The sequence below is a fragment of the Limanda limanda genome, chromosome 12 (genome assembly GCF_963576545.1).
Source record: "Limanda limanda chromosome 12, fLimLim1.1, whole genome shotgun sequence".
Classification (NCBI taxonomy): Eukaryota; Metazoa; Chordata; class Actinopteri; order Pleuronectiformes; family Pleuronectidae; genus Limanda; species Limanda limanda.
The window spans coordinates 17607116-17634770 of record NC_083647.1 but is presented as its reverse complement, the minus strand read 5'-3'; the positions used below and the strand labels follow the sequence as shown (position 1 = coordinate 17634770).

General features: G+C 44.2%; 1 protein-coding gene across 3 annotated transcripts in view; it reads left to right on the top strand.

The window, feature by feature from the left end:
* syne1b (spectrin repeat containing, nuclear envelope 1b) overlaps nucleotides 1-27655 on the top strand; it is a 64554-nt gene that overhangs the window by 17944 nt on the left and 18955 nt on the right. For all 3 annotated transcript variants that reach the window (XM_061082778.1, XM_061082777.1, XM_061082776.1), the window contains 71 exons: nucleotides 167-354; nucleotides 523-646; nucleotides 772-938; nucleotides 1186-1339; nucleotides 1441-2066; nucleotides 2192-2371; nucleotides 2466-2616; nucleotides 2731-2889; nucleotides 3226-3408; nucleotides 3528-3629; nucleotides 3718-3921; nucleotides 4022-4229; nucleotides 4521-4633; nucleotides 4726-4931; nucleotides 5018-5167; nucleotides 5282-5573; nucleotides 5665-5837; nucleotides 5956-6265; nucleotides 6633-6797; nucleotides 6957-7313; nucleotides 7445-7581; nucleotides 7725-7902; nucleotides 8016-8198; nucleotides 8303-8446; nucleotides 8877-9032; nucleotides 9767-9931; nucleotides 10024-10196; nucleotides 10336-10489; nucleotides 10668-10811; nucleotides 10997-11161; nucleotides 11301-11618; nucleotides 11776-11931; nucleotides 12137-12307; nucleotides 12413-12739; nucleotides 12834-12986; nucleotides 13080-13247; nucleotides 13343-13519; nucleotides 13640-13786; nucleotides 13868-13993; nucleotides 14219-14395; nucleotides 14627-14892; nucleotides 15121-17281; nucleotides 17410-17747; nucleotides 17854-17998; nucleotides 18088-18306; nucleotides 18436-18704; nucleotides 18830-18995; nucleotides 19120-19275; nucleotides 19411-19563; nucleotides 19697-19879; nucleotides 19963-20100; nucleotides 20278-20463; nucleotides 20676-20798; nucleotides 20880-21062; nucleotides 21190-21333; nucleotides 21586-21771; nucleotides 22058-22198; nucleotides 22466-22579; nucleotides 22677-22838; nucleotides 23244-23429; nucleotides 23522-23698; nucleotides 24656-24847; nucleotides 25062-25193; nucleotides 25469-25569; nucleotides 25709-25862; nucleotides 25978-26106; nucleotides 26216-26371; nucleotides 26564-26773; nucleotides 26982-27083; nucleotides 27201-27320; nucleotides 27412-27612. In XM_061082778.1, coding sequence (XP_060938761.1) covers nucleotides 167-354; nucleotides 523-646; nucleotides 772-938; nucleotides 1186-1339; nucleotides 1441-2066; nucleotides 2192-2371; nucleotides 2466-2616; nucleotides 2731-2889; nucleotides 3226-3408; nucleotides 3528-3629; nucleotides 3718-3921; nucleotides 4022-4229; nucleotides 4521-4633; nucleotides 4726-4931; nucleotides 5018-5167; nucleotides 5282-5573; nucleotides 5665-5837; nucleotides 5956-6265; nucleotides 6633-6797; nucleotides 6957-7313; nucleotides 7445-7581; nucleotides 7725-7902; nucleotides 8016-8198; nucleotides 8303-8446; nucleotides 8877-9032; nucleotides 9767-9931; nucleotides 10024-10196; nucleotides 10336-10489; nucleotides 10668-10811; nucleotides 10997-11161; nucleotides 11301-11618; nucleotides 11776-11931; nucleotides 12137-12307; nucleotides 12413-12739; nucleotides 12834-12986; nucleotides 13080-13247; nucleotides 13343-13519; nucleotides 13640-13786; nucleotides 13868-13993; nucleotides 14219-14395; nucleotides 14627-14892; nucleotides 15121-17281; nucleotides 17410-17747; nucleotides 17854-17998; nucleotides 18088-18306; nucleotides 18436-18704; nucleotides 18830-18995; nucleotides 19120-19275; nucleotides 19411-19563; nucleotides 19697-19879; nucleotides 19963-20100; nucleotides 20278-20463; nucleotides 20676-20798; nucleotides 20880-21062; nucleotides 21190-21333; nucleotides 21586-21771; nucleotides 22058-22198; nucleotides 22466-22579; nucleotides 22677-22838; nucleotides 23244-23429; nucleotides 23522-23698; nucleotides 24656-24847; nucleotides 25062-25193; nucleotides 25469-25569; nucleotides 25709-25862; nucleotides 25978-26106; nucleotides 26216-26371; nucleotides 26564-26773; nucleotides 26982-27083; nucleotides 27201-27320; nucleotides 27412-27612 — 15024 coding nt within the window. The remainder of the gene's footprint in view (nucleotides 1-166; nucleotides 355-522; nucleotides 647-771; nucleotides 939-1185; nucleotides 1340-1440; nucleotides 2067-2191; nucleotides 2372-2465; nucleotides 2617-2730; nucleotides 2890-3225; nucleotides 3409-3527; nucleotides 3630-3717; nucleotides 3922-4021; nucleotides 4230-4520; nucleotides 4634-4725; nucleotides 4932-5017; nucleotides 5168-5281; nucleotides 5574-5664; nucleotides 5838-5955; nucleotides 6266-6632; nucleotides 6798-6956; nucleotides 7314-7444; nucleotides 7582-7724; nucleotides 7903-8015; nucleotides 8199-8302; nucleotides 8447-8876; nucleotides 9033-9766; nucleotides 9932-10023; nucleotides 10197-10335; nucleotides 10490-10667; nucleotides 10812-10996; nucleotides 11162-11300; nucleotides 11619-11775; nucleotides 11932-12136; nucleotides 12308-12412; nucleotides 12740-12833; nucleotides 12987-13079; nucleotides 13248-13342; nucleotides 13520-13639; nucleotides 13787-13867; nucleotides 13994-14218; nucleotides 14396-14626; nucleotides 14893-15120; nucleotides 17282-17409; nucleotides 17748-17853; nucleotides 17999-18087; nucleotides 18307-18435; nucleotides 18705-18829; nucleotides 18996-19119; nucleotides 19276-19410; nucleotides 19564-19696; nucleotides 19880-19962; nucleotides 20101-20277; nucleotides 20464-20675; nucleotides 20799-20879; nucleotides 21063-21189; nucleotides 21334-21585; nucleotides 21772-22057; nucleotides 22199-22465; nucleotides 22580-22676; nucleotides 22839-23243; nucleotides 23430-23521; nucleotides 23699-24655; nucleotides 24848-25061; nucleotides 25194-25468; nucleotides 25570-25708; nucleotides 25863-25977; nucleotides 26107-26215; nucleotides 26372-26563; nucleotides 26774-26981; nucleotides 27084-27200; nucleotides 27321-27411; nucleotides 27613-27655) is intronic.

The following is a 27655-nucleotide window of genomic DNA, read 5'->3' as shown; positions in this document are numbered from 1 at the left end:
TAAGAAAACAACACTATACTTCTAAGATAACAATCCTTTTCACCTTTAGCAATTCATGGCAGCGTTTTTTTTTTTAAATCCTGAAGCACTGACAGGTGTTCTTTACCAGTCCTCCAGCTCACATTTTATTAAGTGTGGGTCACTGTCTTTTACAATTGTTCCCTAGGATGTCTGTCAGTGTTTGGAGGGGCTGAAGGGAGCCTTGCTGTCCCTGTCAGCTGGTGCTCGAAGACTCAGTGACAAAGAGCAGGCAGAGAGGACCGTGACAGAGCTGAACACCAGCTATGACCAAAATGTGCAGGAGGCAAAGGATAAACAGAGCACTCTGGAGAACCTGCTTTCTCTTTGGCAAAAGTAAGAGCTGTTGACACAACACTTCACTAAGGAGGTTGAAAGAATGATAATAAAAGCATTAATGTTTGGACCAATGGATTAACCTGGACAGCCAACCTGCTGCATGTTTAATGAAGCCATTAAATGTCTACTCTTTGACATATGAGTGTTTCTATCGATGTTTTTCAGGTACGAGAAACAACGCTCAAACTTTGTTTCCTGCTTGGAGAGAAGTGAATCTACATCCAAACCAGAGAGCCCATACCTGTCAGCGGATAAATCCAAACTCCGCTCAGAGCTACAAGATTTGCAGGTGAAACACATAAGTGCACAAACTGACGTTCTACTAAACATATCTAAAACCAGTCGTACAAATGTATGGTGCATTCATTGTTCAAAATTATGAATGAATCAATAGTTTTCGTTTTTTTCTTGGAGGTGTTGCACTCTGAGGTCCAGTCCCTTGAGCTGGCTCATGTTGAGTTAGTATCTGTGGGGACCTCGTTGTTTCCCACTGCACCTGAAGAGAGAGTGAAGCAGCTGAAGGACGAGCTGGAGGCTCTGCAGTGGAGACGACATGTTCAAAATGAAGCCCTGCCTCAAAGGTAGAGCAAGATACTTTATCTGTTAATTGAAATCATCATAGGTTAAACACACATCTGCTGTCTACATAACAAGAGTAACACATTTCATATGAAATTAAAATAAATTATGGAGTAGATTGTTGACTCTGCAACATAATAGATTAATAGAACGAGATTGGTTGTATTTATCGCATTTAATGGAAAATCCATCTTTATAAACATCTCAATATAAATACTGATTCTACTGTGTTGCAATTTTGTCCCACAGAGTGAAAGAGCTTGAGAACCATCTCTCTCTGGTGGAGCAGTTTGACCAGGCCCTGCTTAAATTCTCCCAATGGAGTGAGACCATGCTCTCAAACCTGCACTCAACTTCTCAAATCAACATTGGCAACCTGCAGTCTCCTACTGCACAAATAAAGGTATGATATATGCAGAACTTGTTTTTTTGTTTTAACAACAGTCCATATAAAGCTGGTGTGGAGATGAATAGAGCAACATCTGATTGTCTTGCGGTTGACAGGAAACCCAGGGGGCCTTACAGAAACAGTCGAGTGTGAGACAGAGCTTGGAGCAGCAGACTGAGAAGCTCTGTCAGTTCTGTGAGCCCGGTGATGCTCAGCAGCTCCGCAGCAGAGCAGAAAGCTGTCTGCAGCCCTACCTGGAAGCCAGGCACGTAGCCGAGCTGCAGTTAGAGTGTCTGGAGAGGCTTGAGGCTTTTCTGCAGACCCACGGTGTGGTTTCAGGGATGCTGCGGGGCCTGCGACAGACTGTGGAGAGTGCTGGGAGCTGGGATCGCGGAAGAGTAGAGGAGCTGCAGCAGGAGCTTGCCTCAATTGTCCCAGACATCGGCCAGCTTGAGACTCAGGCGGTCAATCTGGACAGTAGTCTCTGTAAAAGCCATCTCCACATCGGTGCAGACGAGGGCTCTCGGAGGTCATGTCGTATGCTGGCGGATTCACTTAGTGCTGAGCTGGATACAGTGAGGAACCTGCTCGGTACGAAACAGAGTGAGGCAGAGGCTCTTGGGGCTCTGTGGACCTCTTTTAGGCAGAGGAAAGAACAGCTCCTGAAATCTGTGGAGGATATTGAAGAAAAAGCAGATCACCAGAGCTTCAAAGAGCCAAGCCTGCATGCTCTGCAGCAGAGGTAAAGCATTTTAATGTCAATCATATAATCCTCTGGAGTTCTTACCATTTTCAGTATGACCAAATATGCATGAGTTCATACAAAAAATGTCCACAGCAATATTATATTATCTGTATTTTATTCAGGCTGAGGTTTTTCAATCAGCTGGAGGATGAACTGCAGTCTCACCAGCATGAGGAGCAGTGGCTGAGGGACAAGGGAAACCAGCTGGCCCAGAGAGACGCAGAGTTTGCCGGGGAGGTGCTGAGGGAAATCAGCTTGCTGGAGAACACGTGGGAGGACACCAAGAAGCTCATCACAGAGAGGTGGGTTTACCTTTGAGCACTCCAAAGAGCCTTGAAGCATGTTTGTTTACATATAAACTTGAATTGGGGATATACTTCTCTCTACCTTCAACAGACAGGAGCAATGCAATGTTATTGTAGAGCTCATGAGAGAATACCAAACCCACAAAACCTCCATCAGTAGCATCATTGAGAGCACTGAGCCTCTGGTTGACATAAGCTCTGTTCTGAAGGACCACGAGGAAACCAAGAGGTCCCTAAGCAAGGTCAGAATTAATGTCAAATATATATTTTATCAGTATATTTGAGGAAGTGGCTGATAAAAAATTTCTTGAAATGTTTGTGTTCATTACAATTGTGTTTGTTGGCTCCACTTCTAGCACGAGGCGGTGAAGACAGAGATGAACAGTAAACAACATGAGCTGGACCAGTTTTCCAGCAAAGGAAAACAACTAGTGATTGAGCTGAAGAAGATCCCAGACTGTGACTCTGAGCTGATGAAAAAGGACATGGAGAAGCTTGTTGATCAGTGGTTGGATGTAAGTCTGACAATCAGGATGTGCTGATATGATGTGTCACATTTTGCCAGGTTTATCCTTTAACTCGTATCCTATGAAATTGTCATGTTGCTTCATATATTCACACCAAATATTGGAAAGAATGTTAGAAACTCAAAAGTTCAAATAACCACACTTCTGTCTACACCACATGTTATAGCATATGTAAAGTTACTTTTAAACATCTTGTTAATTCAGAATAAAAGTAATTTTAATTGCCAAGTCTATAGATATTTCTAAAGCAAACACCAACACGGCAAAGAGTTTAGTAAACTTGCAACACAGAGTAAGAACTTGTGACTTAAATCCTCTCCTCAGGTGTCTGAGAAAATAGAAGACAACATTGATCGCCTGAAACAGAGTTTGGCTCTGTGGGACGAAGTGCGCAAAATCAGCGAGGATATTGAGAGCTGGACAAGCAGCTGCGGGATTGAACTGAACGAAAGCCTGAACAACCTCAACGACAGTCAAAAGTTGATGGAAAGACTCTCAATGTTACAGGTATGATTTCAGATTTGATACTAGAACCTCAGTGCAGATTTCATCTTATCTTAGAGATCAAGAAACAAAACCAAAGAAAACAACTTAGAAGACTTGACATGTTTTTTCAACTTCCACAGGCGGAAATGGGTGAGAAGGAGCAGAAACTTGAAACGCTGGCGAGCAAAGTGTCAGAGCTGAAGAAACCTAGTCAAAGCCAAGAGACTCCTGCTAAATTACAGGTAATACGTTTAAAAAATCTTGTAGTTATTTGTTCTAAATGATTATTCTTTATTTCATAGTAGATGAATTTGGACTCTACTTCTTCAGGTGCTAGAGAATGATCTGCGGAAGAAGATAAGCACTGTTCAGAAGCTGCATGAGCAGGCTAGAGGAAACCTCATGGACTTCAGTTTCCAAAGGAAACAGTTAGAGGACTACATCTCCCAGATGTCTGCATGGCTGAAAAGTATGGAGGATTCTCTTGTTTCTTCTCCTGCTGGCTCAGATCCTGAGGACATCTGCAGAGTGAAGGTACATTGTAACTCATTATCAGCCCTGCTTTTCTTATAAATATCAGAGATGAGAATTGAACGACGCAAAACAACTTATAATATTTTGTATGCTTTTGAAGGACCTTCAGAAAGAGCTGCAAAATCAGCAGGGGAGCATTGACTCCACCAGGGAGAGCCTCAACACCCTGTGCAGAAAATATCCCTCAGAAGAACTGGCTGGTCTGGGTTCAGCACTCACTGATCTCATCAAGACTTATGAGTCTGTGAACCAGCTTTCTGCCAGAACGCTGGCATCACTGCAGAACTGTCTTCAGCAGCAGTTCAATGGTGAGAAATCTGGAAAACATATGAAGAAACATATGACGAAAAAATATGCGTAATTTCAAGTAGTAATTTGATGCGGTTGTAGTTTCCAATGTGTCAACGGTGTATTTATATATTCTACAATATTTCAAAAATAGAGTCTGGCTTCATATTCCTTTTCCTATCTTAGATTTTTTGAAGGAATGACAAGTATATATGATGAGTTTTAATGTCTTTTTTTTCTCTATGCAAAAAAAACGTGCTTCTGTTTGAGTCTACACCACATTTTATTTTTATTTTTACTTTGCTCCTCAGACCTGGTTCAGGAGTTTCATCGCTGGCTTTCAGAGCAGAGAGAGATAGTGAAAGAATGCTCTGACCGATCTGGAGACACTCAAATCGTGGAACGCAAACTACAGAAACTAAAGGTAAAGCTAGTTGCCTAGATGCTCCATTGGAATAGCTGGCATTCACTACTTGAAACCATACAAAGCTAAAAGTGATTTGGATTATTTGTCAGGGCGCCATGGATCGTGTGGAGGAGGGTGAGGTCCGTCTTACACAGGTCTGTGAGGAAGGAGAGAAGCTCCTGCTCCATCTTCCCAAAGCTAGTGCTGGGCAGGTCCAGCAGCACCTTTCCTCCCTTCAGCAGGACTGGGACAGCTTCGTGGAGCAGTGCAGGCAGAACCAACAGATCCTGGAGGACAGTGCTTCCCTCATGAAGGGGTAAAACACTCACACATGAACCAGTTCTGTAACAATGCTTTGTAAACCCTCCATTTATAAATATGATATTTTTGAATTCCTTGTAGGTTTGAGGGTCGCCTTAAGAAACTTAGGTGGTGGTTGGAACATATGGAAAAGAGGATGTCCACGGATTTGATGGAAGCCAAGCAGCATGGTCCTGAAAAAGCTGTTCTCGAGCAAGTGGAGGAATATCAGCAGGAGGTGCTCAAAGAAAGGTGCTTCTACTTTGTGTGTCTGCTAAGAAATTAAAATAGGCCTTTTATGATTAAGTCCGATTTCCCTGTTCATTCATCAAATCAAATTTAAAGATCTGTCTTCTTTCCATTCAGGGATTCATTTGAGCGCTTAGGTCAGGAGGGCCAGGCACTAAACGAAGGTGGGCGAGGGGACGGTAGTGAGACGAGGGTGTCAGCTCAGCTGCAGTCACAGCACCAGGCCTTGCTGAGGCGTGTGAGAGAGCGGTTACGCAGCTGTCAGCTCACTCTACAGGAGCAACAAGCCTTTGAAGAGACGCTGCAGGCGACCTGGAACTGGCTTAACGGGGTCCAGGAGCGCCTGGCTTCACTGAACAGCACGGTTGGCAATAAAGAGACACTGGAGAAAAGGCTTGGTCTTGTACAGGTCAGTGAATAATGTATTGAGACATTAAAACTCTGAATGTTAGTTTTTTTCCTCTATTTGCTGTAAAAAAAACGTTTTTCTGTAAATGCAGGATATCCTACTAATGAAAGGTGAAGGTGAGGTGAAGCTCAACATGACAGTAGGAAAAGGAGAACAGGTACTGAAGCACAACAGAATGGAGGGGCAGGAGGCCATTTGCTCACAACTCCAGAGCCTGAAGGATGCCTGGGCCAATATGTTGATGACTTCGATGAGCTGCCACAGGTAGGACACGTGTCTTCTTCTGGTGTCCTGAAAACTGTTATGGGAAAGGGACTATTAACAGTGACAGCAGAGTTCATCCAGAGTAATATGTTTAATAATATCGTATCATTGTCTGCAGTCGTCTGGAGTGGACCGTGGCCCAGTGGACCAGCTTTCAGGAGAATAAAGGCCAGCTGCAGCAGTGGATGGAGTCAGTAGAGCAGGAGGTGGGCATGACTCTGCCTCAGCAGCCTGGCCTCAAAGAGAAGTCCGCTTTGCTGGAACGCCTCAGAGCCATCCAGGCTGATGTGGACGCTCACGCCGGAGCACTGTCACGCCTAACAGACAAGGCGGTGGAGATGCACGAGAAAACTGGCGACCAGACCTTTGGACCAGAGTCAAGGGCAGAGCTCAACGCACATTTCACTGATATCGCAGCTGTTGTCAAGGTGAATTACATACAGGCAAAAGTTAATTTGCAAATACCTGCTGAACCCTGTGATTAATTAAGGAAAACAGGACCAGGCACAAATAATCTACAGATGGGAGACATTAAAGAACGCCCTCAAAGGGGAGATACTTAGTGTTGTGTGGCAGTTTTGTGGCAAAGTGGAATAAGTTGCCCCAATAAGAGACAGTTTTATTAAACAACATGGGCCATTATATTTAATAGTAAAATTAATGCTCTAAAATGTAAAGGTTACAAACTTCCATAAAACCTACTGTGGCTCAAATACAATTTTACACATTTATAAATACACAGTATCTCTTTCTTATCCAGTACTTAGTGTTTATGTCTTTTTTTTGTCACCAAAGGGTAAAGTGCAGTCCATGCAAAACATTTTGTCTGAGCATGAGCAGTATCTCGATGCTGTGAGAGACTTCAATGACTGGCTCGTCTCGGCTAAAGAGGAACTGCAGCGCTGGTCGGACCTGTCAGGAAACTCAGTCTCTGTTAAAAGAAAGCTCCACAAGGTGCAGGTAAGAAACTTCGAGCGTTTCTTCTTCTGGAAAAATCACCTTTTTGGAGTGGCTACATTAAAAAGAAGTGCAACAAAAAACCTGCTTTTGAGATAACACTTTTCAGAACTCATAACTTTTTTGTGTGGCAGAAGTTATGAATCATTTTTCCCTTTTCAGGAGTTGCTCGACTCCAAGCAGCGCGGCAGAGAGAGGCTGAACCGGGTTCAAAGATGTGGGGCGGTGGCGAGAGATCACACTGGCTCAGGGGGCTATGAGGCTATGGAGCGAGAGGAAGCAGCCTTGTTGTCATCATGGGAACAGTGGGAGCGTGGAGCGCTGCAGACACGGGCCAGTCTGGAGACCGCCCTCTCCCAGATAGCCAGCTCTGAACAAGAGTTCAACAGCCTGTCAGCTCAGCTTGTGCAGGACCTGCAGGACTTCAGCCGTCAGCTGAAAGAATGGCGTCTACGGTTGGCCAGTGTAGAGGGAACGCATGATGGAGAAGAGGCTGTTAAACGGTGGCAGATGGCAAAGGTAGACCTCTGCTTAGTTTAGCTACAATAGTAAGACAAGAGTTAGTGGAAGTAAACTAGAAAATACAATGATGGTGTAACTACAATTCCTTGTGGTCGCTCATCACTTCATGTGATCTGCTTTCCATTCAGGACACTTTGGAGGAACTTGTCAAGGCTGAGCCAGTGTCTGATAGTCTGAAGACTCTGCTCAATGATCTGTGCCGATTCTCCAGAGATATGGGAGCTCAGTCTGAGAGAGTGTCTGCTCTCATTAAGGAATACAACAGGTGAGAACATTATAAGACTGATTTATAATTTCGCTAGTTCTGGATTGTGTTGCAGGGTAAACGAATGGAGCCCTTAATTCATTAATAATATTTTTTTCTGTATCAAGATAAGATAACTTTTTTTCCTTCTGTCTTGTTCCAAGTCTGAGTCTCTTAGCGTCCAGGGAGTGCCAGAACAAAGAGAAGCTGCTGGACCAAGGTTTCCGTTCAGCTTTCAGAGAGTTCCAGCAGTGGTTGGTCAATGCCAAAATCAATACGGCCAAGTGCTTTGACGTGCCTCAAAATCTCAACGAGGCCGCATCGAGCTTGCAGAAGATTCAGGTAAAGAACTCAAAGTCAACAACCTGAAACCGACATTTACTGAACTAATTTGATTTCACTTCTGGTTTTTACTGCATGCTTGAGTGTCCTCGTCCGCCTCTCTCTCTTCTCAGGAATTTCTAAGTGACAGAGAGCTGGGTCAGTCAAAGTTGAATGCTGTGGTTGTGAACGGTGAGCTCATCTCGAGCATCGCAGGAAAAGACAAAGTTGATACAGTCCGGGCCAAAATGAACACTGCCAGAGAGGACTGGAAAAACATGATGTCTAACCTGCACAACAGAGAAGCGAACCTACAAGTAAACAACTGAACACGTTGGGCCATATTACCATTCCCATTATAAAAACCTGCAGTGTTTTAATATATTAGCAATCTTAACCGTGTATATCTTGTGTGTTTCAGAACCTTTTGTCTCAGATGAAGGACTTTGAGGCCTGTGCTGAGCCCCTTCAGGACTGTCTGAATGCTACAGACCTGGCTGTTCAGGAGAGCAGCACCAGGCTTCACGATCTCACAGCCAAGAAGTCAGAGCTTCACAAGCTACAGGTAACGACTTCCAAACTCCACTGGTCTTTAAAACGCTCCTCATGTTCAAAACAGACATGTCCAGCAACCATTCCAACCATCAATCAACCATTCCATTCCAAATCCCTTCTCCACCTTCTGTTACTGCGTTTTAGCATTGCTAAGAACTTATTCTAACTGCCAGTAGCTTGCTGTGCCATCTTTCTGCTGCTTTTTGCTATTCTCATATCTTCATAATTCAGTTCATTTTTAAGAAATTGTCTACCAGTTATTTCCAGGGGCCTTGATTGCACGTCATGACCACCAACAGTAACACCACGCCAAATATTCCATTCTCTTTCTTTTCGCCATGTTGCCATTGCTAACCCCACAGTCTGTTTCTGACGTCGACTGTCTTATATCTCTGTGTGTGCTTGCTTGCCTCTTTGATAACCTGCTTGTGCTCTTCCAGTCTGCGCTTGAGGAGTTAGCCTCTCACGAGGTTCAGCTGAACAGGCTGAAAGAGAAGGCCCAGCTGCTGTGGGATGAACAGGCGGCCGGCAAGGGTTTTGTGCACCGTGTCTCGCAACTCTCTGCTCAGTACCTAGCTTTAACCAACCTGACCAAGGTACAGTAATGCTTTCCACTCTGCCTGTGCACTGGGGCTTTTCTGGGGGTAGAGCTGGAGAGGAGACAGAGGCACAAGACTGGATTGAGCTCTGATTTAACATGTTAACCTGTTAACAGGCTAAGTTGAAGAACAACAAAGGTACTATCTCAACATAATTCAAAATAGGGCCCGATCGATGTGGACTTTTTGTTGCCAAAGCTGATAATGGTATGAGGGAGTAAAACATTTCTGATACCGATATATCAGCTGATATCTATTGAATGAGGCAACGATTCCTAATATTTTATTATCAAACCCTTATGACAAAGAAATGAATGATACACTTTATTATAAATAACTATAAATAAGAAAAACACAAATACAACCAAATACAAACTACTTGAACTAAGAAAATAATTAGGTATAATCTAAACATAAATGCAATTTTTTTATATTGTTATTTTCGGTAAAATGGTTTTCATATTTTGCACATTATGGCCAAAACGTCTGTAAAAGCCTCATATTGGCTGATTTTTTCGGTTTCAGTTCAATCAGTCGGGCTTTAATTATAAACTCATGTCTTTTGTTACTGTAAGTCTTAAACATTTGAAACAAGGAAAACTGTTGCATTAGAAGAAAACTGTTTGTCTCTTATAAATTATGACGGTAATCTGTGCAGTCATCAGGTTGAGCCTACTGTGAATTCCATGCTTAAAAATCCATTGTGATAATGTTTCGGATTATGTTTGCAGGAGAAGGCGTCTCGGATCGATCGAATAGTCACTGAGCACCAGCTCTTCTCTCAAGGGTTAAAGGAGCTTCAGAACTGGGTGTCTGACACCAGCCACATGCTGCAGACTTACTGCGCCCCCACTGCTGACAAAAACGTTCTTGATAGCAGGATGATCAAGCTGGAGGTAGAACAAGTCTGGCATATTCAAATTTTTGATGAGTAATCACCATTGATAACTGGTTTATGTTTCTAATAAACCTTTGATTGCTGTGGCAGGCCTTGCTGACCGCTCGTCAGGAAAAGGAGATCCAGCTGAAGATGCTGATCACAAGAGGGGAGTCCGTTCAGAGGAACACGTCAGCTGAGGGAGTTCCTGTCGTCCAAAAACAAATACAGGAGCTGAAAGACTCCTGGGATGCTCTGCTCTCTGCTTCGATTCAATGCAAAAGGTTTGTTGTCTACCACAAGTTAAACACTAAAAAATGTGTTGCAAATATCCTTATAGCTAGAGCCACAAAAAAGTATTTATTGTAACAAATGATTGTATCATTGTCTGACTTTGCCGTACTGGACTTTTTACATTGACAGTCAGCTGGAGGGTTCCCTGTCTCAGTGGACCAGTTATCAGGAGGATGTACGACAGTTTGTGGCATGGGTTGAACGTGTGGACGAGAGTCTTGACCCCACTGATAAACAGTGTCCAGAGATGAGAGACAAAACTACTAATCTGAGCAGATCCAAGGTACTGTAATCTTCTTTTTTATGTATTATTTACTAAATATTTGTTTTATAGTGTTTTTTTATACTAATGCACTAATATTTACTTGGGATGAGACATTCTTTTGAGGGTTTATGAAATCTTAATTGGAAATTATCCACAGTTGATTGATGAAGTTACTCAACCTTTCCTGCTTTTTTAGTTGCTGCATGAAGAAGTTCTGAGCCACAGCAGCCTCCTGGACACAATCACTGCAAAGAGTGCCAGTATTGCTGAGAACTATGTCGCTCAACTGGAGCTCCAAGATCTGCAAGAGCGCTACAACACCATCAAAGACGATGCCATGGTAACAAGGAGCAGAATGAACAAAACATCTGGCTGTGGATCTTAATTAAAACACATTTCAGCTTCAGTATTTTCTGATTGTTTACATTTCTGAAACTCTTTATATATACTGTTTACATACCTGTGCAAAAACATTTACAACATATTACAGTAACAATTGAATCATTATTCCCACCTTTTCCTCAGAGGGCAGTAGGCAAAGCAGAGGAGCTGGTGAAATCCCACCAAGAGTATCAACGGGGCCTCCGTGCGTTCGAGGACTGGCTGGAAGAGGAACAAGAGAAGCTTGGCTGCTACACACAGCTGGAGGGGGATGTTGATATGCTGGAGGAGACTCTACAGAAGCTGCAGGTTTGAAAACGATCTATGTAGGAAGTTGTTAATGATTCTAATAATCAAATATATTTCTATTACCCATGCATGGCCTGAAATAGTGCTCTACATAATAATATATATATATATAATATTATTTTAACTTGTGTTACTCCAGGAACTGCAGCTGCACTGCACAGAGGGCCAGGCTCTGCTGAACACAATACTGGTGAGTCGAGAACTGGTCATTCCTTGGGGACTCCCTCAGACTGAAGACCGAGCGCTAGAGACCCTGCAGCAGGAGTGGAGGTTGTACCAAGGCCGGCTGGCCGACACCCGGGCTCAGCTCAACAGTGCTCTGGCCAAACTGCGGCAGATGGAACAGAAGTTCCATCATCTTGACAGCTGGTTAAAGATCATGGAGACCAAAGCACAACTGCGTAGCCATCGGAGGTCTGACCTCACCACTAAAGATGCTCAGCTCCAGCTGATAAAGGTTGATGTTTTAACATTGTGCAAATCTGCATAATTATGTTCATTTTGCATTCTTATCACCCAGTTCCCTCAATGTTCAATGTTGTTGCATGACATTTTCCCAAAAGTATAGAAAATAATGAATTTATTTGTCTCATGAATGATGCTTATGTCATCAGAGCTGGCAAGAGGAGGTGCTGGTTTATCAAGAGGAGATGGAGGGCCTCAGTCTTCTGGCTCAGCAGGTTCTTGATGAAACTCACATAAGCAGCCGGATCAGCACCAGAGCCACTCAGATCACAGCCCGCTACCATGCTCTACTTCTGCATCTATTGGTAACGACTCCTTGAACACAGCACACAGTATGACAGTAAAACACAGCTGTGTATATTGGGTACACCTGTACAGTAGTTGAATACATGCTTGTTGATATGTTTGTTTCAGCTTCTTTAAACATATTGAAATGGTCTCTACTGTTTGAAATCTTTCATTAAATCTCAGTGAAATGGCTTTGCTTTATCATCTGCCTCTGTTTTGCAGGAGACGATCAAACAGCTGCACAAGGAAGTGTCTTGCATTGAAGAGGCACAGTGTGTTTTCAGGACGTTCTCAGACTGGCTCAGCACGGCTCAGAGCAACTTCAGCACTGTGGCTATAAGTGTTGATGTAGTGGACCGATTCGCCATGGAGAGAAAGATGAAGAAACTAGAGGTACTCTCACATGACTTTTGTATATTATTATCGAACCATTCATAGTGCTAGACTCCTGAATCTTATACATGACTAAAGCTTAATACAAGTCCATGTGTCTTTCAGGCTCTCCAGCTTGACATGGAGCAGGGTCACAATTACCTCAAGACAATGAGGGAGAAGACGGAGCGAGCCATGGCGTTCTTGGAGGAGCATGAAGCAGAGCAGCTAAAGGAGGAGGTGGACACGCGCCTCTTCCAACTCGAGGAGTTGATGACCGCTCTGCGCACAGAGCACAGCTCACTAGAGAAATGTATCTCGCTCTCTAAAGATTTTATGGATAAATACAAGGGCCAGGCCCAGTGGGTGATGGAGACCAAGAACCTTCTAGCATCAAGTGTAGAGCCTAAAGCTGAGCTCTACCAGAAGAAGGCTCAGCTAGCCAAGTACAAGGTAACTTAGCATTGGTTCATGCATTTCTCTTGAAAACACAGTGATAATAGGGATTTTTCACTGCAGTATTTTTTCTCCATTTTCATATTTGCAGACAATCCAGCAGACAGTGCAGTCCCATGAGTCAGCAGTGAAATCTGTCATTGAGAAAGGAGAGGCCCTGCTCGACACAGTCCACGACCCAACTATAAGTGACAACATGAAAAAGTTGCAGGCTGACTACCAAGACATCTGCTTGGCAACAAAAGTATGTTACTGTATACTGTTAATCTCTTTCTGCAATTTTTGTGTTTGAAATTACCAGTAGATATTATCACATTCCTTTCTGATGGTGGTTCAGACACAGGTCCAGAATCTTGTGGAGTGGGTCAAGGAGCACGAGGATTACAACAGCGAGTTGCAAGAGGCTGAGAAATGGCTGTTACAGATGTCCAGTAGGCTCGTCACTTTTGACTCCATGCGGACCGGTAGTATGGAGATGGCCACTCAGCAACTTGCCCGACACAAGGTGACATTTTGTGTCCCAGTCATACAAAAGTTCAACTTCCCTTACTGCTCATGATCTGTTTTCAGTTTTTTTTAATACCTTACTGTTCTTTTCAGGCAATCATGGAGGAGATTGCCAGTTTTGAGGAGCGTCTCACAAGCTTGAAGCAGAAAGGAGAGGGTCTTGTTGCCAGCTGTACAGACCAAGTTCAAGCTAAGATCAGTCAACAAGTCCAGGCTCACCAGCAGGGAACCAGAGATAGCTACTCTGCCATTTGCAGCACTGCTCAACGTGTGAGTAAAACAAGTTGACAACCACATTCATCCATTTGATAATTTTCAGAAAAACCTGGCTATCTATTTTATAGATTATATATTTGTATATTTAAGGTCTTACCTCACCTTGTTCTACAGGTGTATCAGAGTCTAGACCGGGATCTGCAGAAACACGTCAACCACCAGGACACTCTCCAGCAGTGCCAGACCTGGCTCTCCGCAGTGCAGGAGGAGCTCCATCTGAACGCTCAGGGACCGACCGGTCTGCAGGAGGCACTGAAGCAGGTCAATGACACACTCCTGGAATACAATGACAGCAACAAGTTGTTGTAATTTATTAACATAAATAAATTTGTGCGTACCCAGGCGAAGCAATACAGGGCCCTTCAGGAGCAGGCCAGCACTTACCTGGACTTGGTGTGCTCTGTGTGTGACCTGTCTGACGATGATGTGAAAGTGACAGCTGCAGAGGTCCAGCAGGTCAAACTCATGGTCAGTTATTGTTACCTCCCTGTCCATTGTGCAACACTGTACCCACTGTATGGATCTACTATCATAATAATTACTCATAAACCCAGGTTTTTAATACATCAGGAAGTTTTTTGGTTATATGTTGACATATTACACATTGATGGACAAAGACATAGTGTATGTGTATCCATGATTACATAATCCTGCAAATATTCACTGTAGGGTGGTATAAATATGTTTTTGCAGATAGAGGAAAGGCTGTCCAGTGCACAGGAGCTGTCAGAGGGTTGGAGAGAGATCAAGGAACAGAAACAAGATCTAACCAGCCTGTTCCAGGACATGGAGCAGCAGCTCCTCAGCCTCTCCAGGCGACCCGCAGAGCTGGAGACCAAGATAGCACAAAACATGCTGTCACAAGCCAAGGTAGGAAACAGTGTCATAACCACTGTCCCTGACAGGGCACACAAACAAGAACTGTTTCTTAATAATCCTCATTAAACATCTTACTTCTTTATTAAAACATGATTCTGTTGGTGACTGTGAAATCACAATCTAATGGCACATTTAACATGGGTTGTGTGGGGATTAAAGAGACATCTGTTCACTATTTGGGTGCGTTTGTGGTAATCGCTCAGTATATTGCTTGTCACACAGGACTGCAGCCAGCAACTGCAATCCAAACAGAATATCCTGACCAAGATGACAGAAACTGTGAGCAGATTGACTGGTGGCCAGGAATCTCCAGAGCATGCAGAACTGCACCGTCTGAGCCATTCCTGGCTTGAGCTCTGTCACCAGGCCAACAAGCTGGAGAGCCAGAGGGAGGAGGATCTGCAGCGGTCTAAAGAATATCATGACTGTATCTCTGCGGTGGAGGCACTGTTCGAGCAGGTGTCCAAAGAGTGGGACAACCTGGCCAGGTGTGTTTGGAATAATTTTCCATCGCGTATTGCTGTTTTCTTGACAAGACTAAAGCAAAAAAGTCTCTTCTTCCGTTACTTCATAGTCTTTCTGTCTAAGACATCACTGACAATATCTGTACAAATCCATTTGTTCAACTATGTAAATGTTGTGAAATTATTTCATATATTATTAGAAGCTAGATAAAATCTTTATTTGTAATTCTTTAACTTTTATTTTTCACTCAGAACGGACGCTGAAAGTTCATCTCAACACTTGGAAGCTTTACGGAAACTTGCCGTGACTCTGGAAGAACAAAAAGGAACTTTGGAGGACCTTAAGGATCAGAAACAGAAAGTCATCCATCATTTGAACTTGGATGATAAGGAGCTGGTAAAAGAGCAAATCAGCCACTTTGAGCAGAGATGGTCTCAAATGCAAAACCTGATTGAGAAGAAAATACAGGACTCTGTGGTGACGCTAGAAGATATGAGCCAAGTAGAAGCACGCCTAAGAGAAGCTCGGGACTGGGCAGAGGAGCAGCAGCCTGCCCTGTCTGAGGCAATGAAAATGAGTCCTCCTCCTGAGCTGGCTCAGAGCTTCCTGTTTGACCACCTGAGCATCTGCAGTGAGTTAGAGGCCAAGCAGCTTCTGCTGGCTCAAGCCATGACTGATGCCGACAGGGTGCTCCCCCGGCTGGGCCTCAGTGAACGGCAGCATTTGCAACAGATGATTTCTGACACTCAGTCTGAGGTGGAATCTCTAAGTGTGAAAGTGGTGCAGCGCAGAAAGCACCTCAGCAAAGCTTTCACAGAGAGGACACAGTTCCTCATGGCTGTGAGTCAGTCAATTTCCTGGGTCCAGCAGAACGAGAAGAAGGCCCAGGCAGAGGAGTACATTGCCTTGTTACCTGATGACCTGGCCAAGCAGGTCAGAACATGCAGGAACATCCAAAGCAGTCTGAAAGCCTATCAGAGCGAGCTGACCTCCCTGTGGGCTCAGGGCAGGGATTTGATGAGGGATGCCAGCGAGGAAGAAAGGAATGAGATTCTAACAAAGTTACAGGAGCTGCAAAACATCTTTGACAAGACTTTACACAGATGTGGCCAGAAACTTCATGAGCTGGAAAAAGTGCTTGTCTCCAGAAAGTATTTCAAGACTGATCTTGAGAAAATATGTATATGGATAAAACAAGCTGATATAGTCACATTTCCTGAAGTAAATCTGATGGTTGGAGATGCTGAGTTGGAAGCTCAGCTTCTGAAGTATCAACTGATAGTTGAGCAGGCAATTGAATATGAGAACCTCCTCCTGATTGTACAAAGAGCGGGCCAGGAAATATTGCCCACTCTAAATGAAGTAGACCACTGCTTTTTGGATGAGAAACTCAACACCCTCCCTCAACAATATAATAGCATATTAACATCAGGCAAAGAGAAACAGGAGAAAATCCAGCAGGCTATTCTTACAAGGAATGAGTACACATCTTTCATAGATGTCACTCATAAAGCACTGAAAGAGCTCGAGGAGCAGTTCAATACCCTTGGCACACAGCCTGTAGGCCTGCAAACAGAAGAAGTTGTCAGTTTGCAGAATGATTACAAAGCCATTCAGGCAGATCTGGGCAACCTGGGTCTTGCTGTGAGTGAACTGAACCAGAAGAAGGAGGGATTTCGGAGCACTGGTCAACCATGGCGCCCAGAGGAAATGACCCAACTTGTGAGCCTGTACAACGGCCTTAAGAGGCTGGTAGAACAGAAAGTAGAGCATCTGGATGAAACCTTAGAGTCATTTGAGGACCATAAGGCGATGGCTATGCAGGTGGACTTTGAGTTAAAGGCCACAAAAGAGCAGCTGGTTAAAGTCAATGCAGAGACCCAGTCAGCTGAGGAGAGGTTGAAGAACTACCATACTCTGGCAGGGAGTCTCCAGAGTGCCAACTCTCACTTGTCGAGGCTCATGGATCAGATGGACACTCTCGCACCCCGTGTGGACCAAGCAGCTCAAGATGCCTCTAAAGAGCAAGTGGTCCTGTGGCAAGAGGAGCTGCGCTCCTTGCAGGCTGCAGTCGGCGACCTGATAGAGGAGTGTGAGAACAGGTTTATTCAGAGTAAAGACTTTGAGACCGAGATGAAAAGGACCCTGGACTGGCTTCAGCAGGTCAGGGATGAGTTGGACTGTGCTGTGATTGTGGATGTGAGGGTGGAGAAGGTGCAGGAGGAGATCAGGAAGCAGCAAATCATGCAGGAGGAAGTGCAGTCCAGACTGAGGATAGTGGCTGCTCTCAGCAGCAGAGAGAATCAGAAGTATGTCAGTGCCAATGAGCTTGTCCCAGCCCACGTAGATACAAGCCTGGAAGAGATGGCAAAGCTGCAGGCAGACGTTCAAAAAGCTCTGAGCTCAAAACAGGTGGGACAATGTTATATTCTATAAAACATTCAAATTATAGATTATAAATCACAAAATGAATGCTATTTGTTGGAGTTCACATGATATCTATGAATTATTCTTAAATTGTCAATTATTTTTCTGTGAAGATTACACTGGAGGAAGCCCTGGTGTTGTGTCAGAAGTATCACTTCAGGATGCAGTCTGCCTGTGAATGGCTGGAGGACGCCGTGTCCTTCCTGCAGCAAGCTAGCCTGGGTGTGGATGTGGAGAACTATGAAGAGTGTCTCCGGCAACAGACTGACATCGTGTCCACGGAGCAGGAGTTCCTCATCCACCTGGAGGAATTGCATTCGCTGCTTCCACAGCTGGAGAACCTGGTCAACCCAGTAGCTAAAGAGCAGCTGCGTGTGAGCGTGGAGTCGGCGAGGCAGAGAGGTGTTGAGGTCCAAGATCAGCTCCAGTGTCACCAGGATGTCCTTCAAAGGTACAGAGAATGAAAGTGCGATGGTGCACATGTAATATACAGTAAATAGGTAGAATTTTTGTGTATAATTGCATTTAATTCTTTAAAATCTGAATTTTTTTTTAAGCTGTGTGGTTCAGTGGAAGTCATACCAGGAGGCAAGGCAGACTGTCATTGAGCTCATGAACGAGGCTGAGAAGAAGCTGACTGAATTCTCCACTGCAAAGGCAGCCACAAGCCAAGAGGCTGAGGATAGGCTCTGCAGCCATCAGGTATAAAATACAATGAAAAGTCATTTTCCAATAATGAAAATGTTGATGCTTCAATTATACACTAAGTTTATTATCTCTTAATGTCCCAGTGCCTTGTATCACTGGTGAATGGCTTCCAAGAGAAACTGAGTGGTTTGGAGGAGCAAGCCTCTCAGCTGGAGCTGGTGGGGAGTGATGTTAGCAAGGCCACCATCAGTCGCTCCATGACCACCGTGTGGCAGCGCTGGACACGGCTACGCAGCGTGGCCCGGGGACAGGAGAGAGTACTGGAGGACACAGCACAGGAATGGAGGACTTTCAGGGAAAAGGTATAAAGGCAAACTGAAAAAATAATTTGTTGTGCATAACTAAATGATTTTGCAAACCCCAAAACATGTATATCACACAATATTGTGTTAAAATATATAATTAACTTCTGAATGATCTTCTTTTTATAGATGGTGAAGGTGAGAGCAGTCTCTGATGAGCTCCAAAGTCGGTTCCCTGATACTGCCATTGAAAAGGCCTCCAAAGCCACGCTGCAGTCTCTGTTGGACCAGCACGACGTGCTGAGCCAAGACTTGGAGAGGGAGCTCTCCTCTCTGATGCTGCTCCGCCAGTACGCCCTCAGCCTTTTGCACGACGTGGAAGTGCCCTCGCCGACAAGTGAAAAGGACGAGCTGCCCAGCCTGAAGGAGATCAGAGCTGTACAAGATCAGATGGAAAGGTAGTGAGACAATGTCATGAATTGTTTTTTTTGGTTGTATTAATTCCAGTCACTTAGAATTCAAGTGAACCATATTTTGGCAAATCAGAGTTTGAGAAGAATTTTTCTTTTATACTTGTCCCCAGCCTCCTGACACAGTCCAGAACTAAGAGAGCTCAAACTGCTCAGGAACTGAGGGACAGAGAGGAAGTGGAGAAGGAGCTCAGTGTTGTGAAAGCCTGGATCCAGGAGTCTAGGGAGCTTCTTCTCAATCCCACTCCAGACATTGATTCTCTGCTGCAGGAGCTTGAGGTATATCTGCCATGTGAAAAGAGAAATACCATGTTTGTGAATATCCTACTGTCAATAATTGATATTTGAGTATTATTGTTATTTAGGAGAAGGGCTTCATGTGTCTTGTTTTTCTTCCGTACAGATTGTACATGAAGATGTCATCACTTATCGCCAGAATGTGGATAAATTAGCAGAGCAGCAACAGAGCAAGTACCTGGATCTCTACACTATCCTGCCGTCTGAAATCTCCATGCAACTGGCTGAGGTTTCACTTGCATTGGGTGCTATCGAGGATCAGGTATTATATCGATTCAACAGCTTTTAATTCATATATGAACATAGCATTTTTTCCCCTAAATCTGTTCGGGAAAACATGCACTGTTAAATATACAGTATCATCTGGCATGTTATTTATTTATTATTCTTTTTTTAGGTTCTTTCTAAAGAGAGAGAAATTCAGAAAACGAGGGAAATAAAAGAGGACTTCAGCTCCAGAATCCATGATATCTCTGAGAAACTCAACGCTGTCACTGCCAAATTCAAGGAAAAATCCCCAGATGTTGATCATGCCAAAGAAGAGGTCAAGGTGGGTGATGTAATCCTGCTTGGTCCTACTGTGACATTGGAGTTTATTTAGAAATAGCAAAGTTACACTATCATTGACAGGCATTCAATAATGTCACGGTGTACAATTCTACATGTCACACTTCTCTTCACAGAGCTTGGCAGAGGATTTGGACATTTGCGGTCGCTCCCTCTCAGAACTGGATTACACTGTGCAAGAGTTTGGCCGCAGAAACCCCCTGCTGGCCAAACAGCTGAGCGATGCTATCAGCAAACTATCAGAGCTGCATCATCACACAACTCGACTAGCAGACTGTCGGCACAACTGGCTCAAAAAGGTTTGCGCTCACATACTTTATGCTTTTGTGTTCTTCGTCAGTGATGTATGCTTTTTCAGCCTCTCCTTATCTTGGGTCTTCAGGCTGTCTGCCATTTAGACGAGTATAATGAGATGCTCGACTTCATCGTGAGGTGGTCAGAGAAAGCCAAAAGTCTGGTGAAGGCCAACATCATCTGGAACTCCTCTGTTCACCTGCAGGAGCAGATGCGAATGTATCAGGTGAGTTTCGGGTTTAGTCAGCTGTACTCAAAACAAGTGTTTTAGCTTCTTAAGCTCTAGATTCGTTATTGGCCTCTCCACACTTTATTTTGAGAATGAAATGTGTAAATGGATGGACATGGCTACAGCTGTCTTGACTTGCCTCTCGTTCACTGCCTTGTTGTCCTTGTTGCTCAGGCTGTCCTGCGTGAGTCCCGGGAGCTTCACGGAGACCTGGAATCGATGGCGGAGAAAGTCGACCTCCTGTCTGAGGTGCTGCAGGTTGACTCTGTGAGCCAACAGGTTTGTGAGCTCAGTCGAAACACAGAGGAGCTTCAGCAAAACATCAAGACACGGCTGCAGAGCTTGGAGGATGCAAATAAGGTAAAGAAGGAAAAAAATACATGATTTCTTATCTGTTTTATACTTCTTCAAAAGCTCCTCAAAAATGTAAATTAGCACTTTGAAGTAAAACAAAGGAATTAAGGCTCATGAGTTATTTCTTCAATGTTTTTATATTTCTGTAAAGCTGGTGATTGATACTGACGATGTCATTTATGAGCAGATAACTATTTATTTGACTGATGTGTTCTCAGAGTATGGAGGCCCTGGAGTATGAAGTTAAGGCCCTTCATGTTGCTCTGGAGCAGGTCCAAGCCACACTCACCTCACCAGAGTTGGCACGCCAGAGCCTCAAAGAACAGCTGACTCAGAGACAGGTAACCACTCATTATACAATCCAAAATGCAGCTCACGATCTATTAAATCTATTTATTAATATATACCTCGTGTTTTTGCAGCGTCTGTTGGCAGATATGGAGAGCTTCAAGCAGCAGGTGCAGGCAGTGCAGCTGTGTCAGAGCGCTCTGTGGGTCCCAGAGGAGGTGATGCCCAACCTCGCCATTTGTCGCACAGCTCTGCGTCTGCAGCAAGAAGCCAGTCAGTTGCAGCATGTGGCCATTCAGCAGTGCAACATCCTACAGGTACAATAGGGGGCACTACTGCACAGCAAATGTCTACTGTAGCAAACCCTGCATTCAGATACAATAAGCTGTGTATGCTTCTTTGTCTTTGTCTAACTGTTGCAACACTCGTTGTGGTTTTGCGCAGGAAGCAGTGGTGCAGTACGAGCAACATGAACAGGAAGTGCGAGACCTACAGGGGCTGATCGAGGAAGCACACCGTGTCATCCAGGATCGACCGATCCCCACCAGCAGCATCCAGGAGCTGCAGGCCCAGATCCTTCACCATGAAGTACAACACATGAATTCATTAATTTTTACCTAGGTGTCACACACAGGGTCAAAAGCAACTGCAACTCATTATACTATAGGGCAAGAATCTCTGCTCAGGTCATCACTGACTTGTAGCCATAACATATAAACCATGGCATGCTTGCATGTATTAAAACTACAGATACACTAGATGTGAACATGCAAATTGAACACAGAAGGCCTGCAAATTAGTAGAAAGATAGTAAGTTTGATATTTTGTATTTTTGATTAGGAACTCGCCCAGAAAATCAAAGGCTACCAAGAGCAGATCGCCTCACTGAACTCCAAATGCAAGATGCTGGCAGTGAAGGCCAAACACGCCACCATGCTGCTGACTGTGACTGATGTGGAGGGGCTGCCTGAGGGGCTGCAGGAGATGGACGGGGACAAATCACAGAAATCAGCCCAAGCCGTCATGGTAAGAAAAGACCAAATACCACAAATCCGACTGATGCTGAGAAAGCTATTTGCAGCTGTATTTTGCTGAGGGCTTTGCCTAATTAATAAACCTCCTGACTCATTCTGCTAACTCTGGCTTCCACTTAATATATTAATAAAACCTTTTGCATGCGCTCATAGCAAAATGTGTTTTTATAAGTTGCGTTGTGCCACTTTTATCTAAAAACACATTGCATATGATTAACCTTTCCACATCCACCGTGCCTGTCTGCTCTTCTGTTAATGTTTCTTGCATGGCGTGTCAGATGACGGCTGGCCGTTGTCACACTCTCCTGTCTCCTGTAACTGAGGAGTCTGGGGAGGAGGGCACTAACAGTGAGGTCTCTTCTCCTCCTGTCTGTCGCTCTCCCTCCCCCATCACTTACACTGAGGCCACTATAACCAAGGTATCTGCCTTCTCTGTTCCTCTTAAATTAACTTTTACTTATCTCTTCTGAACTTTCTTTCATAAAAAACAAACAAACAAACACTCAATTAAGAGAATCAATAACTAATAAAGAAGAATTAACTAATGTCACTAATAATCCATATCTAGTATCTGCCTGCAGCTGCAAGTTCATCATGGCTAACAATAAGTTTGGAGCTTTTTTACGGCTGCTTTGTCACTCTTGTAACTGCTGATAGCGCTGTTTGATTTGATTTGATATTTTTAGATGGGAAGAGGAACCCTCATAAGAGCTCCAATCCAAGAATTATACGACCCAACGTTTGAGTCTGTGGCCAACTTGGACGACTTGCAGCGCTCCTGGGAGACATTAAAGAATGTGGTATGTGAATAAAACAAGATATCAGCTCTGCGATTTATTGATTGTCAGTGAATGTTGTCATGTTGTGAGCCTGTACAACTTTTGCATTGTAATACAGATCAGTGAGAAGCAGAGGTCTCTGTATGAAGCTCTGGAGAAACAACAACATTACCAGGGTTCGCTGCAGTCAATCTCCTCTAAAATGGAAGCTCTGGAGGCCAAACTGAGTGAGCCTGTGGAGGCAGATAAAAGCCCAGATAGCCACGTAAAGGCCCAAGAGGTGAGTCCTGCACAACATAATACAAGGCTTAAAGATAAGGTTGACAATCTTATGGTATTACAAAGAAGATCTCTTTAAAAAAATCACTGTTTTCTCTTCTTTTTTTAATTTCTATTTAGATATTATAAATTATTTGTTTATTCCTGCTTCTACCCGTTGTAGTAACACATTTTTTTCTGGTCTGTCAATGCACAATTCTTTTGTTGTTGCCATTTTTGATTTAATTAATAGTAGATATTAATGTTGTTTGTGGGTGCAGATGGAGTCTCTCTGTAATTTTCAGATGTTTGTAAAGAATTTGCCTGAATAGGAAGATAAATACTGGATTCTGGTCAACCTAAAAATGTAAATGTAGTTACTTAATATATATGCAGCCCGTACAACTATAATGGTGTAATTGTGCAGGGTCTGACGGAGGAGATTCAGAGCGTGCAGGAGGAAATCGACAGGCTGCAGACAAGCTTCACAGAGGAACAGGCCGTGGACTCAGACATGGCTGACCAGCTCGCCATGCATTCCTCCCTGGCTGTGTTAGCGGAGAGGATGGCCACCATCCACATGAAGGCCTCAGGGAAACAACAGATATTGGAGGTATTTGTTGTGAGAATACAATAGTACTAATGGTAGCTGATGCTTCTTTTATGTTACATTAATATATTCATGTGATGTGATCTGTTGTGCAGGAACGCGTTAGTGACCGTCTGGAGGGTCAGCGTCATGAACAGGCCATACAACTGTATCACAACCAGGCCGATGAACTGGACCAGTGGTTGGTCAGCATGCGCAGTGTCGTCACCTCCACCCTTGAACTGGAACCTCTGGAGGAGACAGACATGGAGGATCAGCTTGCTGAATGTCAGGTAAGAGCTCCCCCTGCTGTCCACTCAAAGCAATGCAAACAATGTACATATTTGAATTAACACATTACTTAAGAACATGAATGGAATTATTTTTAACTGGGAAGGAGGCTACTGAATTATGAATATGCAGCAGATTGTCATGAAATGACAGTTAGCTCTAGAGATATATTGTTAGTCATTCTTTCAGAGTCAAAATTGGCTCTGGATTGTTTACATTTGTCTTATACGTCAGTGTTTTGTTTCCCCTATTACATATAGATCATCCCAGGGGGCAGGGACCGTTCAGTAAGTAAACAAGAGCATTAGCAGCGTTAGAGGGGCATTCAGACGGCTTGGCTCCTAAGCGACTGTACAACTAGTCTTAAGCAGATTATGCAGATGTCTCTATGTGACAGGGGCCAGTTAGAAGCATAGGGCGGAGCAGTCGGGGGTTGGGGCTTTCACATGATTAATAGATTCCGGCTGTTGGGATTGGTGTTGTTGCCGAAGCTGCTAGAATATCCAAGTAGGGGAGTCCTAGAGGACGGGGAGTGTAAGGCGGGAGGGAGAGTTGCTCTCTGCCTTTGGAAAACCGGTTGATCGGTTGAAGAGTTGCTGCTATGCTACTACAAACCAAATGTTTCTTCAAACATTAGAGCATCATTCTCTGAAAGGTGTCCTGGACCATGCTGAACATTCTCTGTGGTCTTCACGGAATAGTAGCTCTTGAATTTGAGTGACAGCATGTGTGTAGCAGAGCGGGAAGGATTAGTGGTAATATGTTGCACAGGAGGCGAGGCCGGAGAGGTGGGCGAAGGATGACAACACAGGGACAGCTCTCCCTGTCCTGTGGCCGGGGAAAGCTGCTGTCGTAGGGGGGTGCAGCTGGAACCGGTGGGCCTGTTGTGTCGTGACAGGAGCGGCTGCAGGTAGTGAGACACCATGTTTGAGCTGGCCTCTCTTCTCCTGATTCTGCAGAGCATGCTCCTGGAGATTGAAGAGAAGGTGCAGGCTCTGTCCGAGCTGTCCATGCACAGTGAGAACCTGCTGCTGGAAGGTCGCACAGAGACCAGGGAGGACGCCGAGCAGCTAGCCAGGAAGCTGCGCACATTGAAGGGCGGCCTGCTGGAGCTGCAGAGGATGCTACAAGACAAGCAAAGTAACATCCAGGTGAGATAGCTTTAGGCTTCAATTGTTGACATATCACAACCATCCAACACTGTATGCAGATTTAGTTCAGTCCCTTTCATATCTGCCTGCAATCTAAGAGTATACTGAATGTTTATTCTAAAACTCAGAGGTGGCATGTATTTATGATCCTGCTTCCTTGCTGATTCTTTTCTTAAATTACTCTTGTTTTACAATGTATTATCTGCTCCTAAAGTGTTCTCTGCAGGAGCAGGACAGCAGCGAATCAGACTCCAGTCTCTCACAGAGTCCCAGTGTGCAGGAGTGGCTGGCCCAGGCCCGGACCACACGGACCCAACAACACCAGGACAGTCTTCAGAGTCAGAGGGTATATTCACATCACACTATATATTAATAAAATGAGCTTTATGAAAAATTGTGTTGTTAGATATGTTTTACCTATGCCTATAACCAGATACTGCAGCATTGTGGCATTGAATGTGTGTATTTTCATTTAGCCATACAATTAAAATAATAGTCTTAATATTAAAGAATAAAATGTCTTCCTACCACCACCACAATAGTGATTCTCGCTACGATTTAGCTATTTAATGACACGTTAAGCACGGTAAAATGTTGGCTTATTGCATGTCTGCTCTTCAGGAGCTCGAGGAGCAACTTGCAGAGCAGAAAAGGTTACTTCAGTCTGTCGCAAGCATAGGAGAGGAGATTCTCATCCAGCAGGCCTCACCCAGCAGTGCCAGGTATTTTACATCCCATCATACCCTCATACCATGGAGTATAACATTGATCGGTGAAATGTCAAGTTATATTTTATGTATGAATCCTTATCGCAAATTGTAAGTGGAACGTTAATGCATTCATGCTTCTGTCACCACGCAGTACAACAGAGCCGTTCTCACCAGCAGCTTTGGTCGAGAGGGATTCTCAGGCTGCACGAGAGCAGATGAGGCAGAGATGGGAGAGCCTGAGGTTAGAGCTGAAGACCAAACTGCAGCTCCTGCAGAAAACTCTGGAGCAGGACCACAAGCAGCCGGTACAAACCCTGTGGTGTTATCATTGTTAGAGCAAGTAGTCGTAGAGGTGGAGTGTGCTGTCTTTTGCTGTTGTCGTTCACGTTTAAAGCTAGAGACTGTCATGTGCTTTTGCAGGTTTATTCCCGAGCCTCTCGTGTGACCACAGCTGGATCATTGTTCAAAGGAGAAACGCAAGCAGACAAATCGTCCCTGAAGACTCTGTACGACAGCTTCAGACAGGCAATAGAAGACATAACCACTCAGGTTTCACCATTTCTATAACAATATTGTACATTGCAAAGCATACAGATTTAAATATCTTGTTCAATCAGCTGTAGCGATACAAACCTGAAACCTTCTTGTATGTGCGCAGCCCGGTGGTGGTGAGACACAGGTGGCGCAGATGGAACAGCAGCTCTACACAGCTGTGTCATCCACCTCCTCCTGGCTGGATGGTGTCGAGAACAACGTCTTCTCTGGCTCAGTGCTGCTGGCTGAAAACGCAGAGACCCGCCTACAAAAGCAGGAGGTACTATGAGGCTTCAGGTCCAGGGACTGTGTGTCGATTATTAAATCCTAAAAATAACAAATAACACTGAAAATGTAGCATTCTGGATGTGTAATAAATTGGGATTTGAATCAGATAAACAAAGATGTGATCTTGCAATTTAGCAGTTAAATCACGGGCTCAACTGATCTTTGTTTCTGATCTTCTCTGCAGACATTAGAAAATGACATGATGCATATGACGGAGGAGGTGAAGCTAAGTCAGTCTCTCCTAGCCGGGTCCTCAGGTCTGAGACATGAAGACCGAGCACTGCTAGAGGACAACCTCGAGTGCCTGAAAGAGAGATTAGGAGCTCTGGGTTGCGCTCTGGGAAAACGCTGTGACCACATGAGGACCAGAGCACATGAACTCACAGCCTACCAGGTTTATACACTTGATTTTTGTTTCTTTTCATTTCCTTCATATGTTGTATCAAAGTCAAAATCTTCAGAAGTATATGTATCCTCAGATTTACAGAATACAGTGTTTTTCTTTTTCTTTGTCAAGTAAAGTTGATTTTTTATTGAATCTACAATGAAAAATTAAACAACAGAAAATAAATGAAATTGTCTGAAATTTTCCTCTAATACAGACTGAGTTACAGCTTCTCCAAACTGCTTTAATTGAGACCAAGTGCCAGATCCTACAGGCCTTAGCTGGAGCCATGGAAAGACCAGCCTCAAAACAGCTGGAGGTAATGCAAAGTTTGGCACAGACACACATCTACACACATTCCACTGTCTCTTTTCAAGGCTCAACTTTGAAGAACACAAACTATTAATGTGAATATCTTGTCATTTGTTCATTTTAGGTTATTGCCAGTGCAGAGGAGAACCTAAAAGATTTTGAACAGAGCATAACAGCGATCAAAACGAGAGGAGCAGCACTGCAGGCAGACCAGATATCGACAAACAAAATACTGAAACTCCAGGTAATGCACATCACTGACAGCTGCCACTGAAAGTTGGTTGGAAAAAAAACATGTTGTAAAAGCTGCTTCACAGAAAATTCTCTGTTATCAGGATTCCTTTGAGGAGCTGGTGATGACGGTGGGTTCCCGACGCAGCGGGCTGAACCAGAACATTGCTCTGAAGGAGCAGTATGAGCGGGCTCTGCAGGACCTGACAGACCTGGTGGACACAGCCAAGGACAAGATGGCTGCTGATCAGAGGATCATTGCCAGCTCTGTGGACGAAGTCCAGCATCACCTGGACAAACACAAGGTTTGGTCAATTTTGAGCTTTATTAAGGTCCTGGAACAAATGG